The sequence below is a fragment of the Elephas maximus genome, chromosome 15 (assembly GCF_024166365.1).
Source record: "Elephas maximus indicus isolate mEleMax1 chromosome 15, mEleMax1 primary haplotype, whole genome shotgun sequence".
Classification (NCBI taxonomy): domain Eukaryota; kingdom Metazoa; phylum Chordata; class Mammalia; order Proboscidea; family Elephantidae; genus Elephas; species Elephas maximus.
Genome location: NC_064833.1, coordinates 32,717,351 through 32,734,507, shown reverse-complemented (window position 1 = coordinate 32,734,507; position 17,157 = coordinate 32,717,351). Strand labels below are relative to the sequence as shown.

Below are 17,157 nucleotides of genomic sequence, written 5' to 3'. Positions count from 1 at the left end.
AACATAGTATTTTTATTTCTGTGACCTTGAAACAGGTATAGCAGTTTGAGGCAAAGTAAGGTGGAGTTTTTAACAGTGCTGTTTTTTATAAGATTATAAATTATTCCGGTACTAAGATCAGAGTTCCAATGAACACATCAAAGATAGAGATAAAATGTTATTTAAAAATCTGGACTTTAAAGAAAGTAACACTAAAATGGCAAACTTCATCTTAATAGCAGGGTTTTTTAGGTGAGTTATGGATTGTTTCTCTGCTGGAGTATATTTACATTTAGAGTATCATTTGACTTAAAATGGGTTTGACTTACATGTACCTTTTTAAGGATAAAGGTAGTGAGTAAAATAGATGACTGTCGTTACCAACCCTGAGAGCGTATGGGAATCACCTTTGGAGCTTTTTAAAAACACAAATGTTCAAACCTCACCTCAGACTTACTGTGTGGGGGTGGTGCTTAAGCATGCTTTGAGTGATTGATTGCATGTATTTGTTACCCATTGTTGGATAACAACCTCGACTTAGTGCCTTAAGATGACAATAAACACTTGTTATCTCATACAGATTCTGTGGATCAGGAATCTAAGGGAGACTTAACTGGGTAGTTACAGTTCTGGGGTTTCTTATGAGTTTGCAGATGACAAGTCATTGACTGGCTCTGTAGTCATTTGAAGGCTTAACTAGGGCTGGAGGACTCATTTCATAGGTGACTCACAAACCTGGCAAATTAATCCTGGTTGTTTGCATGAAGCCTCAGTTCCTTGCTATGGACCTCTTCTTAGGGCTGCTTGAGTTTCCTCATGATCTAAGTGAAAGTATGTGGACATATTTTCAAACCACCACATCTATTTTCTAATCTTATTTGTTTGTGTAAACTGCACAAGGGCTTCTGAGCCTCCCTCCCCTTGGGACCTAAGCTTATGTATGTTTTTAATTCATTGATCAAAACTTATTCCTACTAATCTCAGGCCCCATCCTAGATGCTAGTAATTCAGTGATGAGAAAAAACAGGCAGGGTTCCTGTCTCAGAAGGATACATTCTACTGGGGGAGATACACTGTTAGATAAATGATCACACACATAAATATATAATTACAACTTTGATAATTGCTCTGCAGTTTCATGATGCTCTTAAAATCCCAGGTGCTTTACCTATGTATCCTGTGCCCTGCCCAGACACCCCCAACCCTGACCCCAAGCCCTGGCAACTACTGATCTTTTTACTGTCTCTGTAGTTTTGCCTTTTTTCAGAGTGACATAGTTGGAATCTTATACTACGTAGCCTTTTCATACTGGCCTCTTTCACTTAGCAATATGTATATAAAGTTCTTCTATTTTTTTTTTATGGCTTGATAGCTCATTTCTTTTTATTGCTGAGTAATATTCTATTATATGGGTGTACCACTGTTTATCCATTCACCTATCGAAGGACATACTGGTTGCTTCTAGTTTTTGACCATAATGGATAAAACTGCTATAAACATTTGTGTTCATATTTTTGTGTGGATGCAAGTTTTCAACTCATTTGGGTAAATATGCAGAAACCCTGGTGGCATAGTGGTTAAGTGCTATGGCTGCTAACCAAAGGGTTCGCAGTTCAAATCTGCCAGGCGCTCTTTGGAAACTCTATGGGCAGTTCTACTCTGTCCTATAGGGTCGCTACGAGTCGGAATTGACTCGACGGCACTGGGTTTTGCTTTTTCTGGGCTGGGTAGATATCTAGGAGTGTCTTTGCTTTTTAACAATTGCCTGATCCTGCGGTGAGCCTATGCTTAGCTCTGTAAGAAAACTGCTAAGTTGTCTTCCAAAGTGGCTGTACAGTTCTGCATTCCTGTCAGCAATCAGTGAGAGTTCCTGTTGCTCCCCATTTTCCCTAGCATTTTGTGTCAGTGTTTTGGATGTTGTTAGTTACTGTCGAGTCAGTTCTGACTCGTAGTGACCCTGTGTACAACAGAATGAAGCACTTCCTGGTCTTGTGCCATCCTCATAGTCATTTGTATGTTGGAGTCCATCATTTCAGCTAGTGTCAGTCCATCTGTAAAAAAGTCTTGGGAGAGGTGTCTAACCTCCTCCAACACCACAGCGGGGAAGAAGAACCAAGATCAGCTCCAAGGCTGACTCCCATGAGGTGGAGGCCAGACAAGCCTCCTTTCTTTGTCGTCTTTACCAATTCTGACACCAACCGTCCCTCCCACAGCACTCTTTGCTGGGTTCAATAATTCATTGCAGTGGCCACAAAGAACTCGCAGACTGTACAATTATGGGGTTTATTAGAGAAGTAACAGTTACAGTTTAGGCTCAAGAACACTCAGGATACAGTACTTCCATCAGGATAGCCTCTTCTGGGCTGTGGCCACAGACATGCATCTCCTTGGCCCTCAGTCTCTCCATGACCCTCAGTCTCTACCCAAAGGTGCTCAGCTTTCTCTCACCCTGGGCCGGAAAGCCTACCATACCAGGTCAACAGGTTTCACCCATAAACTTAGGAGTCCACACACAACTGTCTTTACTTCTGACCAGCTAGCCCTCCCTCTCACTCTTATCCCTAGCCTCCATGGGCTAGGTCAGTGGGTGCCATTGGAACATGTCCCAACTCAGCCTCTCTCTTCATTGCTGCACTTCCCCAATTCCACTCATTGAGTGGACCCAGGTGGTCACAAGCGAGCAGACCAAGCTGTCTACTCATCTGCTTCCTTTAACTTCCAGTCCTGAAAGAGGTTCCCTTTAACTTCCTGTCCTGAAAGAATCTTCCTTCCCATGGGCAGTGACTTTTCCTGCCTTGATTTATCCAACAGCAAAGCATTTGCTCAAAATTCAAAAAGCAAATTAACAGCTATTTTTTTCCTGTCCGTTCTTCCTTCAAATGCAGCTCTTCTGTTCTCAGCAGTTCTGGGTGGTTCTGCATGTCTTACCAAATGCAAAATATGGTTGAGACTCAGGTTTTTGGCCTAAGTCCCTAATATACACAGGGCTACTGACCCAAGCCATGTGCATTTTCAGTTGCATCATATGCATGTGAAAGCTGGACAGTGAATAAGGAAGACCAAAGAAGAATTGACGCCTTTGAATTGTGGTATTGGCGAAGAATATTGACTATGCCAAAACAACAAACAAATCTGTCTTGGAAGAAGTACAACCAGAATGCTCCTTAGAAGCAAGGATGGTGAGATTGCATCTTACATACTTTGGACATGTTGTCAGGAGGGATCAGTTCCTAGAGAAGGACATCATGCTTGGCAAAGTGCAGGGTCAGCAGAAAAGAGGAAACCCTCAGTGAGGTGGATTGACACAGTAGCTGCAAGACAGAGCTTAAGCATAACGATTGTAAAGATGGTGCAGGACCGGGCAGTGTTTCGTTCTGTTGTGCATAGGGTCGCTATGAATCTGAACCCACTGGACAGCACCTAATAACAACACTGCATTGAAACAGCCTGTGTTTCCCTTGAGCAAATTCTAGTTCCCCTTTCAGCATATTCAATTGAGTATTGGCTGAAGTAGGAGTTACACCATCTCTGTAATCTGTAATACCTGGTATTCATTTCTGCCATACATTTAGGTCTACAACACAAGGTAGGAAAAACATTCAGTGTCTATAGTACATTCAGATAAACACATAACCCTTTTTTAAAACATTCCAGTTTTGTCTTCTCTAAACCTTAACTATCTTCCCATTCATATGCATATGGCCTTGGGCCTCTGGCTGGGTAGAACCTGTAGACCCTGGCCCTCTATCAGTCATCCTGTTCACCTGGCCTGGCTTTTGCCCCAGGCCGCTTCATCTGCAGCTTTTCAGCCATTACAGGTAACAACAAACTAAAGTAACCCTCCAAGAAGCATAAGTTTCACTTCCCAAGCCCCTTCATTCTTTCTCTTACAAAGTTACATGCTTTTATGAGTCGAGTCAAAGAATCCCACTTCCTGACGCCAACTGTAAAAAAGGCTTAGGGGAGGTGTCTGACCTTCTGCAACCCCACAAGGGGGAAGGAGAACCAAGATCAGCAGTGCAGGGCTGACTCCCATGAGGTGGAGGTCAGACAAGCCTCTTCTCTTTGCTATTTTTATGAATTTTAGCACCAACCATCCCTCCTACAGCACTCTACTGGATTTGATAATTCATTGCAGTGGCCACATAACTCACAGAACATACTCAAAATTATGGGGCTTATTAGGAAGTATGAGTTACAATTTAGGTTCAAGAACACTCAGGATACAGGTCTTCCATCAAGATAGCCTTTCCTTAGCTGTGCTCACAGATAGTCCTCTCCCTGGCCCTCAGTCTCTGCCCCAAAGGCACTCAACTTTCTGTCTGGGCCAGACAGCCTACAACACCGTCTCCTGCTGCCAGCTCTCTCCTTCCTTGGTGGTGGGCTCCCCCGCCCCACTCTAGAATTGGCTCTTTTTTAAGGCAAAACTGACCAATCCCCTTGGAAGGCCACCTGGGTGGGAGTTACAAGACCACAGCTAGAAAGGCCACACGCAGAAGTAATTAATCCACTGTACCATCTACTTGATGGTCTTCCTCTTTTTCACTGACCCTCTATCAAGCATGATGCCCTTCTCCAGGGACTGGTCCCTCCTGATCTATGCAAAGTACATGGGATGAAGTCTTGCCATCATTGCTTCTAAGGCGCATTCTGGCTGTACTTCTTCCAAGACAGATTTGTTCGGCTTCTGGCAATCCATGGTATATTCAGTATTCTTCGCCAGTGCCATAATTCAGTGGCGTCAGTTCTTTGGTTTTCCTTATTCATTGTCCAACTTTTGCATGCATATGAGGTGATTGAAAATACCATGGCTTGAGTCAGGCGCACCTTAGTTCTCAAAGTGACATCTTTGCTCTTTAACAATTTAAAGAGGTCTTTTATAGCAGATTTGCCCAATGCAAATAGTTGTTTGAGTTCCTGACTGCTGCTTCCATGGGTGTTGATTATGGATCCAGGTCAAATAAAATCCTTGACAGCTTCAATATTTTCTCCATTTATCGTGATGTTGCTTATTGGTCCAGTTGTGAGGATTTTTGTTTTCTTTATATTGAGGTCTAATCCATACTGAAAGCTGTAGCCTTTGATCGTCATCAGTAAGTGCTTCAAGTTGTCTTTGCTTTCAGCAAGCAAGGTTGTGTCATCTGCACATGGCAGGTTATTAATGAGTCTTCCTCCAGTCCTTATGCTGCCGCCTTCTTCATAGTCTGCCTTCTTGGATTATTTGCTTAGCATACAGATTGAATAAGTGTGGTGAAGGATACCACCCTGATGGACACCTTTCCTAATTTTAAGCCACTCGGTATCCCCTTGTTCTGTTTGAACAACTGTCTCTTGGTCTGTGTACAGGTTCGGCATGAGCACAATTAAGTGCTCTGGAATTCCCCTTATCCACAGTGTTATCCATAATTTGTTATGATCCACACAGTCAAATGCCTTCGCATAGTCCATAAAACACAGGTAAATATCTTTCTGGTATTATCTGCTTTCAGCCAAGATCTGTCAGACATCAGGAATGATATCCCTTGTTCCACGTCCTCTTCTGAATCCAGCTTAAGTTTCTGGCAATTCGCTGTTGATGTATGGCTGCAACTGTTTTTGAATTATCTTCAGCAAAATTTTATTTCCGTATGATATTAATTATATTGTTCGATAATTTCCACATTCTTTTGGATCACCTTTCTCGGGAATGGGCATAAATATGGATCTCTTCCAGTCAGTTGGCCAGGTAGCTGTCTTCCAAATTTCCTGGCATAGACACAGACGACTGAGCCGTTCCAGCATTGCTTCTGTTTGTTGAAACATCTCGGTTGGTATTCTGTCAATTCCTAGAGTCTTGTTTTTCTCCAGTGCCTTCAGTGCAGCTTGGACTTCTTCCTTCAGTACCATTATTTCTTGATCATATGCTAGCCAGTCTTAGAGGAGTGTAGGGATATCTCATTGTTTTAATTAACAGTTCCCTAATGGCAAATGAGCACCATCTTATATGATTATTTGTCTTGTGTGTATCTTCTTTGGTGAGGTATTACCCGTTTTGCAATAGGGTTTTTTGTATTCTTTTTGTTGAGTTTTAAGAGTTCTTTGTATATTTTGGATACAAGGTCTTTATCAGATACTGTTTGGCACATATTTTCTCCCAGTCTTTCTTAGTCATCTAGTGCTGCTGTAACAGAAATACCACAAGTGGATGGCTTTAACAAAGAGAAATTTATTTCCTCACAGTAAAGTAGGCTGAAAGTCTAAATTCAGGACATCAGCTTCAGGGGAAGCCTTTCTCTCTCTGCTGGTTCTGGAGGAAGGTCCTTGTCAATCTTCCCAATGGTCGAGGAGCTTCTCAGGCACAGGCATCCCAGGTCCAAAGGATGCACTCTGTTCCTGGTGCTGCTTTCTTGGTAGTATGAGGTCCTCAACTCTCTGCTTGCTTCTCTTCTCTTTTATCTCTTAAGAGATGAAAGGTAGTACAGGCCACACCCCAGAGAAACTCCCTTTACCTTGGAACAGGGAGGTGACCTGAGTAAGGGTGCTATTACACTCCCACCCTAATCCTTTCAACATAAAATTACAGTCACCAAATGGTGGACAACCACACAATACTGGGAATCATGGCCTAACCAAGTTGACACATTTTGGGGGGGGGCATAATTCAGTTCATGACATTCCACCCTTTAGCCCCCAAAAAATCACATCCTTGCAATGTGCAAAACATATTCATCCCATCATATCACAGCAAAAGTCTTAACTCCAAGTCCAAAATCCAGAAATTCTCCTTCATCTGTGAAATCTAGACTACAAGTTATCTGCCTCCAATGGTACAATGGCAGAACATTTCCATTAAAAATGGGAGAAACTGGAGGGAAAGAAGGCATAACAGGCACCAAGCAACTCAGCAGAACACATTACATTAACCCTGAAAGCTTTGAAAATAATCCTCTGTTCTCTGAGACAATTTACACAATAACCCTACCCTCTAGCCTCTAGGTATTGGCCACACTCTCCAGATTCTGAGTGGAGGCCCCTCTGTGCTGGGCTTCAGCTCTGCCTTCCAGGCTCATTGGGACTGCAACTCTGCTCCCTCAGCTTTAGGTGCACTATTCTCCGAGTCCAGTGAGTGGCAACTGCACCCTTAGAAACACCAGAGGCCATGGCTCCACCCTTTGAAGCCTCTGAGGTCATGGCCATACCTTTTGAGACTGAGGCAGCTGGCCTCTTGTATTCCTTATTTCTTCAGCTTCTGTTTCCTGGTTTCTTGGCCTCTGGGCTCTTTGGGCCTCATGCCCACATCTGCCCTGCTGGGGCAAGTGTTCCAAACCTCAGTAGCTTCATCAATAAGTGCCTGGAGGCACCCCACTCTGCCAAAAGCCTCCTGCACACAGTCAGCTCTCTGGCTCAGTGGGTTGGCAAGCCTAGCTCTATTGATAAGTGCCAGGAGGCACCCCACCCCACCAGGAAGCCTCCTGTGCATAAGTACTCAGCTCTTTTGCTCCGTGGGTCTGCTCCAGCGAAGTCTCACACTGGTCTCCTGGTTCTGCTGCTGCTGACTCTCTGCTCTTGCCACTTCTCTGCCGCTGCAGGTTCCCTGCTGGCTGGTCCTCTGCCGCTGTTACACCTCTATCCATTCACAGTTTCGAAACTGCTTCCACATTTTAGATATGTGTAGCACCCACAAGTTCTGTCTTAGTTATCTAGTGCTGCTGTAACAGAAATACCACAAGTGGATGGCTTTAACAAAGAGAAATTTATTTCCTCACAGTAAAGTAAGCTAAAAGTCCAAATTGAGGGCATCAGATCCAGGGGAAGGCTTTCTCTCTCTGTTGGCTCTGGAGGAAGGTCCTTGTCATCAGTCTTCCCTTCGTCTGGGAGCATCTCAGTGCAGGAACCTCAGGTCCGAAGGATGAGCTCTGCTCCTGGCACTGCTTTCTCGGTGGTATGAGGTCCCTGTGTTTCTCTGCTCACTTCTCTCTTTTATATCTTAAGAGAGATTGGCTTAAGACACTATCTAATCTTGTAGACCTCATGAATATAACTGTTGCTAATCCATCTTATTACATCATAGTGATAGGATTTACAACATATAGGAAAATCACATAAAATAGTGGACAATCACATAAAATGGTGGACAGTCACACAGTACTGAGAATCGTGGCCCAGCTAAGTTGACAGATATTTTTGGGGGACACATTTCAATCCATGACACAGTCTGTGACTTGTCTGTTCATTCTCCGAACAGTATCTCTCACAGAACAGATGATTTTAATCTTAATGAAGTCCTACTTACCAGCATTTTGTTTTGTGGTTTATGGTTTTGGTGTTATATCTAAAAACCCATTGCCTAACCCAGTGTCACTTAAATTTTCTCCTGTGTTATTCTCTACAAATTTTATACATTTGCCTTTTACATTTAGGTCTATGATCCACTTTGAATTCATTTTTGTAGAATTAACTCTTAATTTTTTTTTAACATGTGAATGTCCAGTTGTTCCAGCACTGTTTGTTGGAAAGGCTATCATTTTCTCATTGGATTTCCCATTGGATTGCATTTGCTCCTTTATCAAAGAGCAGTTGACTGTATTTGTGTGGGTCTGTTTCTGGTTTCTCTGTTCTCTTCTGTTGACCTATTTGTCTCTCCTTCTGCCAGTACTATACTGTTTTGATTACTGTAACTTTATATTAAGTCTTAAAGTTTTTCTGTCATTTCTTCCAAACTTAATTTTCAGTTTGTTATTAGCTTTATAGATTGGTTGAATGTTTTTGATGGGCGCCTGTATTTACTTTTTATGTAGACAAATCTATTAGTCTCATCCTTTAGAATTTTTTCTTTTTTATTTAGAAGGCCATTTTTAATAAGGGATCAGATGTCATCATTTTTTTTAGGGTCTTAATAGTTCCACTTCTTTATAAAAAGTCAAGCACTGGAAAAATGGATAAATAGTATGAATGAAAAATTTGCAAATAAGGAATTGATATAACCTAATGTAGAAAAAATGTTTCATCTTATTCTCAAAGAATTTCAGATCAAAATAACAAGACACCCATTTTTAAATCTTGTCAAATTAGGAAAGAGTAAAAAAAGGCCATTAGCAGTATTGGCAAAGGTACAAAGAAATAAGAGTTCTACCTACTGCTGTCAGGAGGGTAAAATGGTACAGCTTTTCAAGAGGATCATTGGTACTTTGTTTCAGTAGCTTTAAAAATCACCTTTTTCTTTGATTTAGCTCTTCTACTTTTAGAAATTTATATTAATCATATAATCAGAAATACCTTTAAGAGTATTTTTTTTTTTAAACAGAGGATGGTAATACATTTATGATCGGGGAGAAAACTCAAAAAATGTTATTTCATTTTTAGGTCTAAGAACTGAAAAGAATATAAATAGACCTATTTCCTGTTATAGATGGGTGCCAGTTATTTTACACCTATAATCACTTCCACATCTAACTCAACAGCCCAGAATGAGCATTTTTATTGGTTCATGGAAGAAAAAAGTGAGGTTTTCGAGGTCTGTGGAGGGTAGAAACCAGATATCATCAGATCCGTAAGTCAGGGGAAAAGAAGCAGGATGTATAAAAGGTATTCCAATAAAGATAAATTTTGCCTGATTTATAATTTTTGCCTAGGACTCTGCTTGTAGGTGTCACTAAAAAATCACTCCTATAAGTTACCTGTGCTTAAATGAAGATGATTGCTAGTTCGGAAGCTTTAGCTCCTTCCAGTTCATCTCCTCATCACAGATGAGTCAAGTGTCTCTAATTCAATCTGCGATTAGTCAGTCGGTCTCTTCTCTTTCTCCCTTTCCCTCCATACTTAAAAGAACGAAACAGATGTTCTGTTCTTGTCATTCCATAATAAAGTAAGCAAAAGAAGAAAGTTTAATGTAAAAGGAGTACTCCTTAGAACATAAAAGAGGAAGAAAGATGGACTTGCCCAGGACTATTCTAGTTTTAGTACTTAAAGTCCTGCATCAGAGGAAACTCTTCAGTCCCAGGCAAAACGAGGACCCAGATCATTTGGACCTTTTATAGGACATGGTCAGGAAGTGGAGAAGCCACAGGAGGGTATTAAACAGAGGAATGATAAGATTCTGAGTTATGTTTTAAAACATACCCTTCAGGACTGCTCTTTGGAGAAAAGATAGCTCTTTAATTATTATTATTTTATTTTTTGTTGTAGCCTGAATTAGGTGACTTAGATACCTGGCAAGAAAATACCAATGCGTGGGAAGAAGAAGAAGATGCGGCCTGGCAAGCAGAAGAAGTTTTAAGGTATGTGAGTAATATTTATATTGCAAACTGAGCAGAAGAACTAGATTTGTTTCCTGTTGTGTTTAAGGTCAAGAAAGCCTGCTTTGCCAAATGTTACATTTTTCTTCATTCTTCTGCATTTGAACCTTAGATAATATGGGACACTTTTTTTATATTTCAGACTACATCCACTTTTTTATGTGATTAAAACCTCATCCCCAGAAACCAAGAATTTAAGAGTAAAAGAATAATAATTTTAAATGGCAAATTAGAACCTTTTACAGTATGTGCTTTTTATTTCATTCCTTGTAAAATGCACTAATCTCTTTCTCATGTCTTATTATAAAATGTGATCCACCACTATATATACCCCTAGGTCAGAAATTATAACTTTATCTTTACTTTCTATGGTCTAGCACACATTTGAATGAAATAATATAATCTCTACACATACATACTTAACACCTATGTATTTTCACACTATAGTTGTACATACAATGTACGAGAAAACTCTGAGATAGATAATATAAGTCAGGAACTGTCCATTCTACAGAGAAGAAAATATTTTGGAGGTTTTAGAGTTTGTTTTCATTGGTTGTTAGCTTCTTTGTTTTTGTGATCAGTACACTTATTTCTTGATACTGCTATGTTAGGTTAAACAGTAAAGAGAAAATTTATCTTAGGAGAGCTGTCATCACTCATCATTTAAATGTTTCTAAATTACTTATGCATTTTTAAAGATGATATAGTAAGATACAGCAATGAGATTTTTTTTTATTTTAAAAGATTGTTTTCATAATAGGGATAGGCCCTGATGGCACAGTTGGAATACACCAGCCACTCTGTGGGATAAAGATGTGGCAGTCTGCTTCCACAAAGATTTACAGCCTTGGAAACCTTCTGGGGCAGTTCTACCCTGTCCTGTAGGGTTGCTATGAGTTGGGTTCGAGTCGATGGCAGTGGGCTTGGTTTTGGGCTTATCTGTCTCAACAAAACTGATTTCATTTTCATTGTTTCCTTTCCAGTCTGTCAGTACATTCTAGTTACCTTGAATAGTCAGTAGAGGGTGCAGTTAAATAACTGGGAGTTGTTTTTTCTTAGTTTGACTTTTTTTTTTTTTGTTTATGGTTTTGTTGTTGTTGCTGGACTCTTCTTTCCTGTTCTCAGCATGCCCTTTCTTTGTTAAGAGGAGGGGTCACGTTACAAAAAAACATTTTAAGCTGCAGCATTTATGTTGCACGGATCATCAAAAAAGATAAGTCATCTTGTTTTTTATTTTTTTTAATCATAGATATAGAAGTCTGAATATTTAGAACATTTTGGGGATTCTAGTGATCACTAGTGTTACTAACCCCAAGGTTAAAGGAAAGAGCTGTTCATTTTGAATCTGGTAATCGTAGTGAAAGCACTGTAGAGTTTATGCCATGACTTCACAAGTATCTTAATATTCACTGTACAAAAGCATTCTCTTTTCCATCCCATCCTTTTTCTCCTTAAACAAAACAAATACAATTTTTATTTAGCGTTTTACATTATAATGATAGATTGGGAAAGGGAGACTATTCGTCAATAGTAGACATGCTTCACACTACAAGTTACATAAGTAGAGCCAAAGGACAATGGAGGCTTCCATGTGTTACTACTGCCCCAGAAAATACTGAAAATTTGAGTGTGTCCATACTCCATACCCTCTAACTCTGAGTCTGTTTCACACTGCCACTGTAAAATACTGCTGCTGTTGTCAGCTGCCGTTGAGTATGTTCTGACTCATAGTGACCCTGTGTACAACAGAATGAAACATGGCCCGGTCCCACATCATCCTCACAGTAGTTGCTATATTTGAGCCCATTGTTGCAGCCACTATGTCAGTCCATCTAGTTGAGGGTCATCCGCTTTTTTGCTGACCCTGTACTATACCAAGCATGATGTCCATCTCCAGGGACTGGTCCTTCTTGATAACATGTCCAAAGTACTGTGAGATGAAGTCTCACCATCCTCGCTTCTAAGGAGCATTCTGGCTGTACTTCTTCCAAGACAGATTTGTTTGTTCTTCTGGCAGTCCATGCTATATTCAATATTCTTCAACAACACCCTAATTCAAAGGCATCAATTCTTCTTTAGTCTTCCTTATTAACTGTCCAGCTTTCACATGCATATGAGGTGATTGAAAACACCATGCCTTAAAGGAGTTACATGTACCTTAGTCCTCAAAGTGGCATTTTTGCTTTTTTTTTAAACACTTTAAAGATCTTTTGCAGCACATTTGCTCAGCGCAGTACGTTGCTTGATTTCTTGACTGCTGCTTCCGTAAGTGTTGATTGTGGAGCCAACCAAGTAAAATGAAATCCTTGACAACTTCAGTATTTTCTCCATTTATCATGATGTTGCTTATTGGTCCAGTTATGAGAATTTTGTTTTATGTTAAGGTATAATTAATTGACAGTGAAGGCCAAAAATGACTCTCTGTATTTTCTTAAATTTTGGTCATCCATAACTCCTCCCATTTAGAAGTGTGATTGAGAACTGTATATACATTTTTCTCAGTACAGTTAACTTTCAGCTGTCCCATATACAGGTAATCCATGCTGAATTTTTCTGCATATAACCTAATGTTGCCTACCTAGTACCTTGCAGTGACGTAACTTTCCTTCTTCAACCTTGCATACCCACCCTTTCAGATCCAGTACCAAATTCTGTTCCCAGACCCTTCTTCTGTCACCACTTCCTACCCTAAACACAAATTAATCAATAAAGATAGTGTAAAAAAAACAATGTAGGGACGGTGTCTGACCTCTAGCTTCACAAGGGGAAAGAAGAATCAAGATCATCAGCTCAAGGCTGATTCCTGAGGTGGAGGTCCAGCATGCCTTCTCTCTCTCTCTGCCATCCTTACTAATTCTGACACCAGTCATCCTTCCCTCAGTACTCTTTACGTCTCTGCTGGGTTTGATAATTCATTTTCAGTGGCCACACAGAATTCACAGACCATACTCACAGTTACGGGGTTTATTAGGGAAGTAACAGGTTTTTTTTAACAGGTTACAGTTCAGGCTCAGGAACACTAAAGGATACAGTGCTTCCATTGGGATAGCCTCCTCCCAGCTGTGTTAACAGACATGCCTCTTCCTGGCCCTCAGTCTCTGTCCAAAGGCACTCAGTTTTCTCACTCCGTGGGTCAGGAAGCCCAGTATGCCTTTTCCTGCGGGTCTCTCCTGCTGGTCTCTCCTTCCTTGGTGGTGGTAGGCTGTTCATTTCCCTGCTTCTGGGGTGGCCCATTTCAAACCCAGTGGAATGGCAAAACTGACCAGTCCTCTTCAGTGGGCCACAATTACCCTGTCACACCCTATCACACAGTCCCACCCAGTTACCTGGGTGGGAGTTACAAATCATGGCTAGAAGGACCATATTAAGTAATTCATTACACAGCAGATAGATAGGCTTAGTGATTCTGGGCCAGTGAGTTACGGTGGGGCTAAGGTAGAGGTATGTATTTTATAATGTGTAATTAGTAAGCACCTACCATTCTGCCCTTTCATTAGGGGAGAGCTGGTGGAATGTTAATCCTTAAATAGATTTCTGGCTTCTATTTGGCAGATGTGTGTTTTCATTTTCTTTTTGCAGTGTGTTCTGCACAACTGTGTTCCAAACCCTTTAGCTGACTGTTTTTAACTATTAAAAATGTCAGTAGATTTAATCTTCAATATTGAGCTTTTCTGAATGGTTTAAAACAGAAGATACGGTCCAATGGAAATACTGTTTTAGTGAAAATTATCTGAAGAAAAGGGATCAGGACACCTGGGTTCTTACTTTGTACTTATTCCTATGATTTTGCAAGGTCACTTAGCTTTTGTCCCTTATTTTACTTATTTGTAAAATAGAGATAGTGCCTCATCTGTTTTGTAAGTCACGTAAGGATTAAAAGAAATACTGTTTTTGAAAGTCTTTAACATTTTGAAAGCAGGGAGAATAATCAAGACAGTTTTTATTTGATGATAGTAAAAAAACATTGTTATTGCCTTCTGGAATTTGTTATTTCACCAGGGTGGTATTTTTGACAAGTAAAAATATGAAGATGTTTCCTTTCAAATTTCAGGCAGCAGAAAATAGCGGACAGAGAAAAGAGAGCAGCGGAACAACAAAGGAAAAAAATGGAAAAGGAAGCACAGCGGCTAATGAAGAAAGAGCAAAACAAAATTGGCGTGAAACTTCCTTAACGAATGTTATTTGTTCTTCAGATGTCATAGTGCCAGTAGGAGGAATCAGAACTCCACAACCCAAGCTACATTTGTATGGATTTAAGACTATTTTCATAATACAAACACACTGCTTGACTTTAATGCATTCATCGGTCATCTAGGACACCAGGATTCTGCCAAAGTACCTTGAACTCTTAGTGGGCGAAACTTAAAAAAACAAAAAAGACATATGAAACAATATTTTCTTCAACATGCTCCAAACATCAGACGATTGATTGCTGTAGATAAATTATTACAAATGGAACATACCTCTTCAAGCAAGCATTTCTAGCTAAATAAATGGGTGTAAATAATTTTAGTTAGAAAATACGGCCTTGGTGAATAATTTTATGGTGGAAAAGAACTCTGCTGTCTATTATGCTTTCCTTCAATGTGCATAATAAATAATTTTAAATACTCTTTTATTTCCATGATTACCTGATTTAAATGAAACAAACTGTAAGGCTTTAACTTCCTTATTTGTGTTGTCAGAAGCTGGTGTCTGCATACATTTTCTCTAATTTAAAATGGTGTTATTTGTTTGATACAATATTAAGGAATCTGATGATTTTGGATTTTGTTCAAGAAAATGACATTAAATGCAATAATTTTATTTATCATAAAGATTTTCTACATCTTTGTGTTCTTTTAGAGATGGTGTTGCAATGTTACATTTGTAATTTATATTGCATGTATAAACATACTACAAATCAGTTAAAATGGTAAATCTGTGTTACATTATTATAACTTGTGAGTTTTTAAAAGTGATATCTAGTAGTTTTTCCCTCTCATTGTAGGTATTAGGATGTTATAATTTCTTTAAGTACCTTCTTTAAGTACCTTAGTTCCTCACCCCCCAAAGTCATTCATTTACATTTGGAGAAAGCCTTCAGTTCTAATATTTCCAAGCTTTTAGATGGTTTCTGTATCAGTTTCATATATCTGACATTCTGCAGTTTACCTGTGTTGTTGGCAAAGGTAATATTGATTAGTTAAATTATAAGCTAAGATAGGAATAATATTTTTACTTCTGAATGTTGACTGCCTTCAAAATAGTCCCTTAAAGAAATAACTACATACTGTGTTCATGGGGAAAATGTAGATTTGATAATGTAAAATCTCATTGGCTTTCTTTCCAGAATTAAAATGCATCCACTTTGATTTTCTACAGCTTTAGAATTTTTAAAGATTTTTACCTTCTTAAAAGTTACTCCCATAAATTAACGTTTGTGTGGGTTGTTAAAATACTTCTACAGGCAAAACATTGCTAATCCATCTGAATTACAGTAATATTTTACAGTAATATCACAGACTGCACCATGAGAGCTCCCTGAGTCCCTTGTTATCCTACACTTACAGATTCTAAATGGTTGTAGAATGAGTTGAAATTTAACTTTCATAAACAGCTGCTTGTTACAGGTCAAAAGCACATTTTCAGTTTCAATTTCTGTGTTTATAGAGTTTATGCCAATAAATTCCCAATAAAATAGAATTAGATTCAAATTTTTTAAAATATAATTTTATTCTCTTTCCTCATTTGTATTTATTTGTTTTTAGTTATGGGACTATTACATGATTTCTCAAAGTTTGAAGTTTATAAAGGATAAGCTACTTTGGTAAAATTAATTTTACTGCTTTTCCCCAAGAGTTAAAAAATTACTGAAGTCTGCTTTGTTCATTTTCATTTGGCTGTTTTTTTTTTTGTTGTTGTTGTTTATTAAGAAATACTCATGTAGAAGTTTTCATGATTATTAGGAAGAAATAGATTTTTCTCACAGAAAGAGTAGACAGCAATTTCAGGTTGTTTTTTTTTTTTGCCCTCAGTTGACATATAAACTAACTTCCTACATTGTGTGTGGTTGTATTGTCCCAAAAGAAGTCATTGAGTTAAATGCATATGATAAACATTTCGTGGAAGCAAACTGGTTCATTTAGCTCCTAAGTTTGTGGATTCTGTTTTTGTTTTCTTAATTTTAATAAAATTTCCAGTTTTAGAAACTTATTAGTAGAAAAAAAAGAAATATGAGCTGGCATAGATAGTAAAGTACTCTCCATTTATCTGAATTATGTGTTTCATATACTAAGACAGCAAGTAATCAAAGACATGTGAAACTTAAATTTTTTTATGTATAAATTTTGTGGTTTCTAGCCATTTCCTCTTAATCTTTAGCTAGGGATATCCTCTAGTTGACTCTTGGCTCTTTGTCTGGTAGCATATTTAACTGAGTTGACGTTTTAGAACTGACAATTTAAAATTCAGCATCTGAGTTCTTCAGTTTTGACATGCACTTGCGTCTGGTCAGGGTAGTGATATTCCCGGGTGGAGAAGACTGATGGTGGGGAGAACATGGCGGCATAGAAACTGGCATCGGGGTCAGGCTTCAGACACCACTCTACAAACTACCACTAACCATGGCCAATGCTCTGAAAAGCCTAAATTTTGTCACTAATGGCATATTGACTAAAGGGACAGTCTAGGCCAGATACAGCTAACATACACATGTTGTTTGAGTCTATGTAGTTCAGATTTGAGATAATCTACTGCAATGATTTTTACATTTTTAGCCCCTTGTTCAAAGGAAACCTATCATAGATGTATAAACAAGTTATAACAGTTATAAGCTGAGTGGCTGTGGCCGAAGCCAAGTTGGAAGGCTTTGTTCCAGGGCAGGTGCTTCTACCCTCCAGTAAATTGGAGGGCTAAAGAA

The 17,157-nt window shown here is 39.2% G+C and overlaps 1 protein-coding gene across 2 annotated transcripts in view; it reads left to right on the top strand.

Moving 5' to 3' along the window:
• Nucleotides 1-15,932, top strand: part of EBAG9 (estrogen receptor binding site associated antigen 9) — a 34,848-nt gene extending 18,916 nt beyond the window's left edge. For both annotated transcript variants that reach the window (XM_049854013.1, XM_049854012.1), the window contains exons 6-7: nucleotides 10,144-10,235; nucleotides 14,308-15,932. In XM_049854013.1, coding sequence (XP_049709970.1) covers nucleotides 10,144-10,235; nucleotides 14,308-14,428 — 213 coding nt within the window. In that variant the 3' untranslated portion in view covers nucleotides 14,429-15,932. The remainder of the gene's footprint in view (nucleotides 1-10,143; nucleotides 10,236-14,307) is intronic.
• The last annotated feature ends 1,225 nt before the right edge of the window (nucleotides 15,933-17,157 follow it).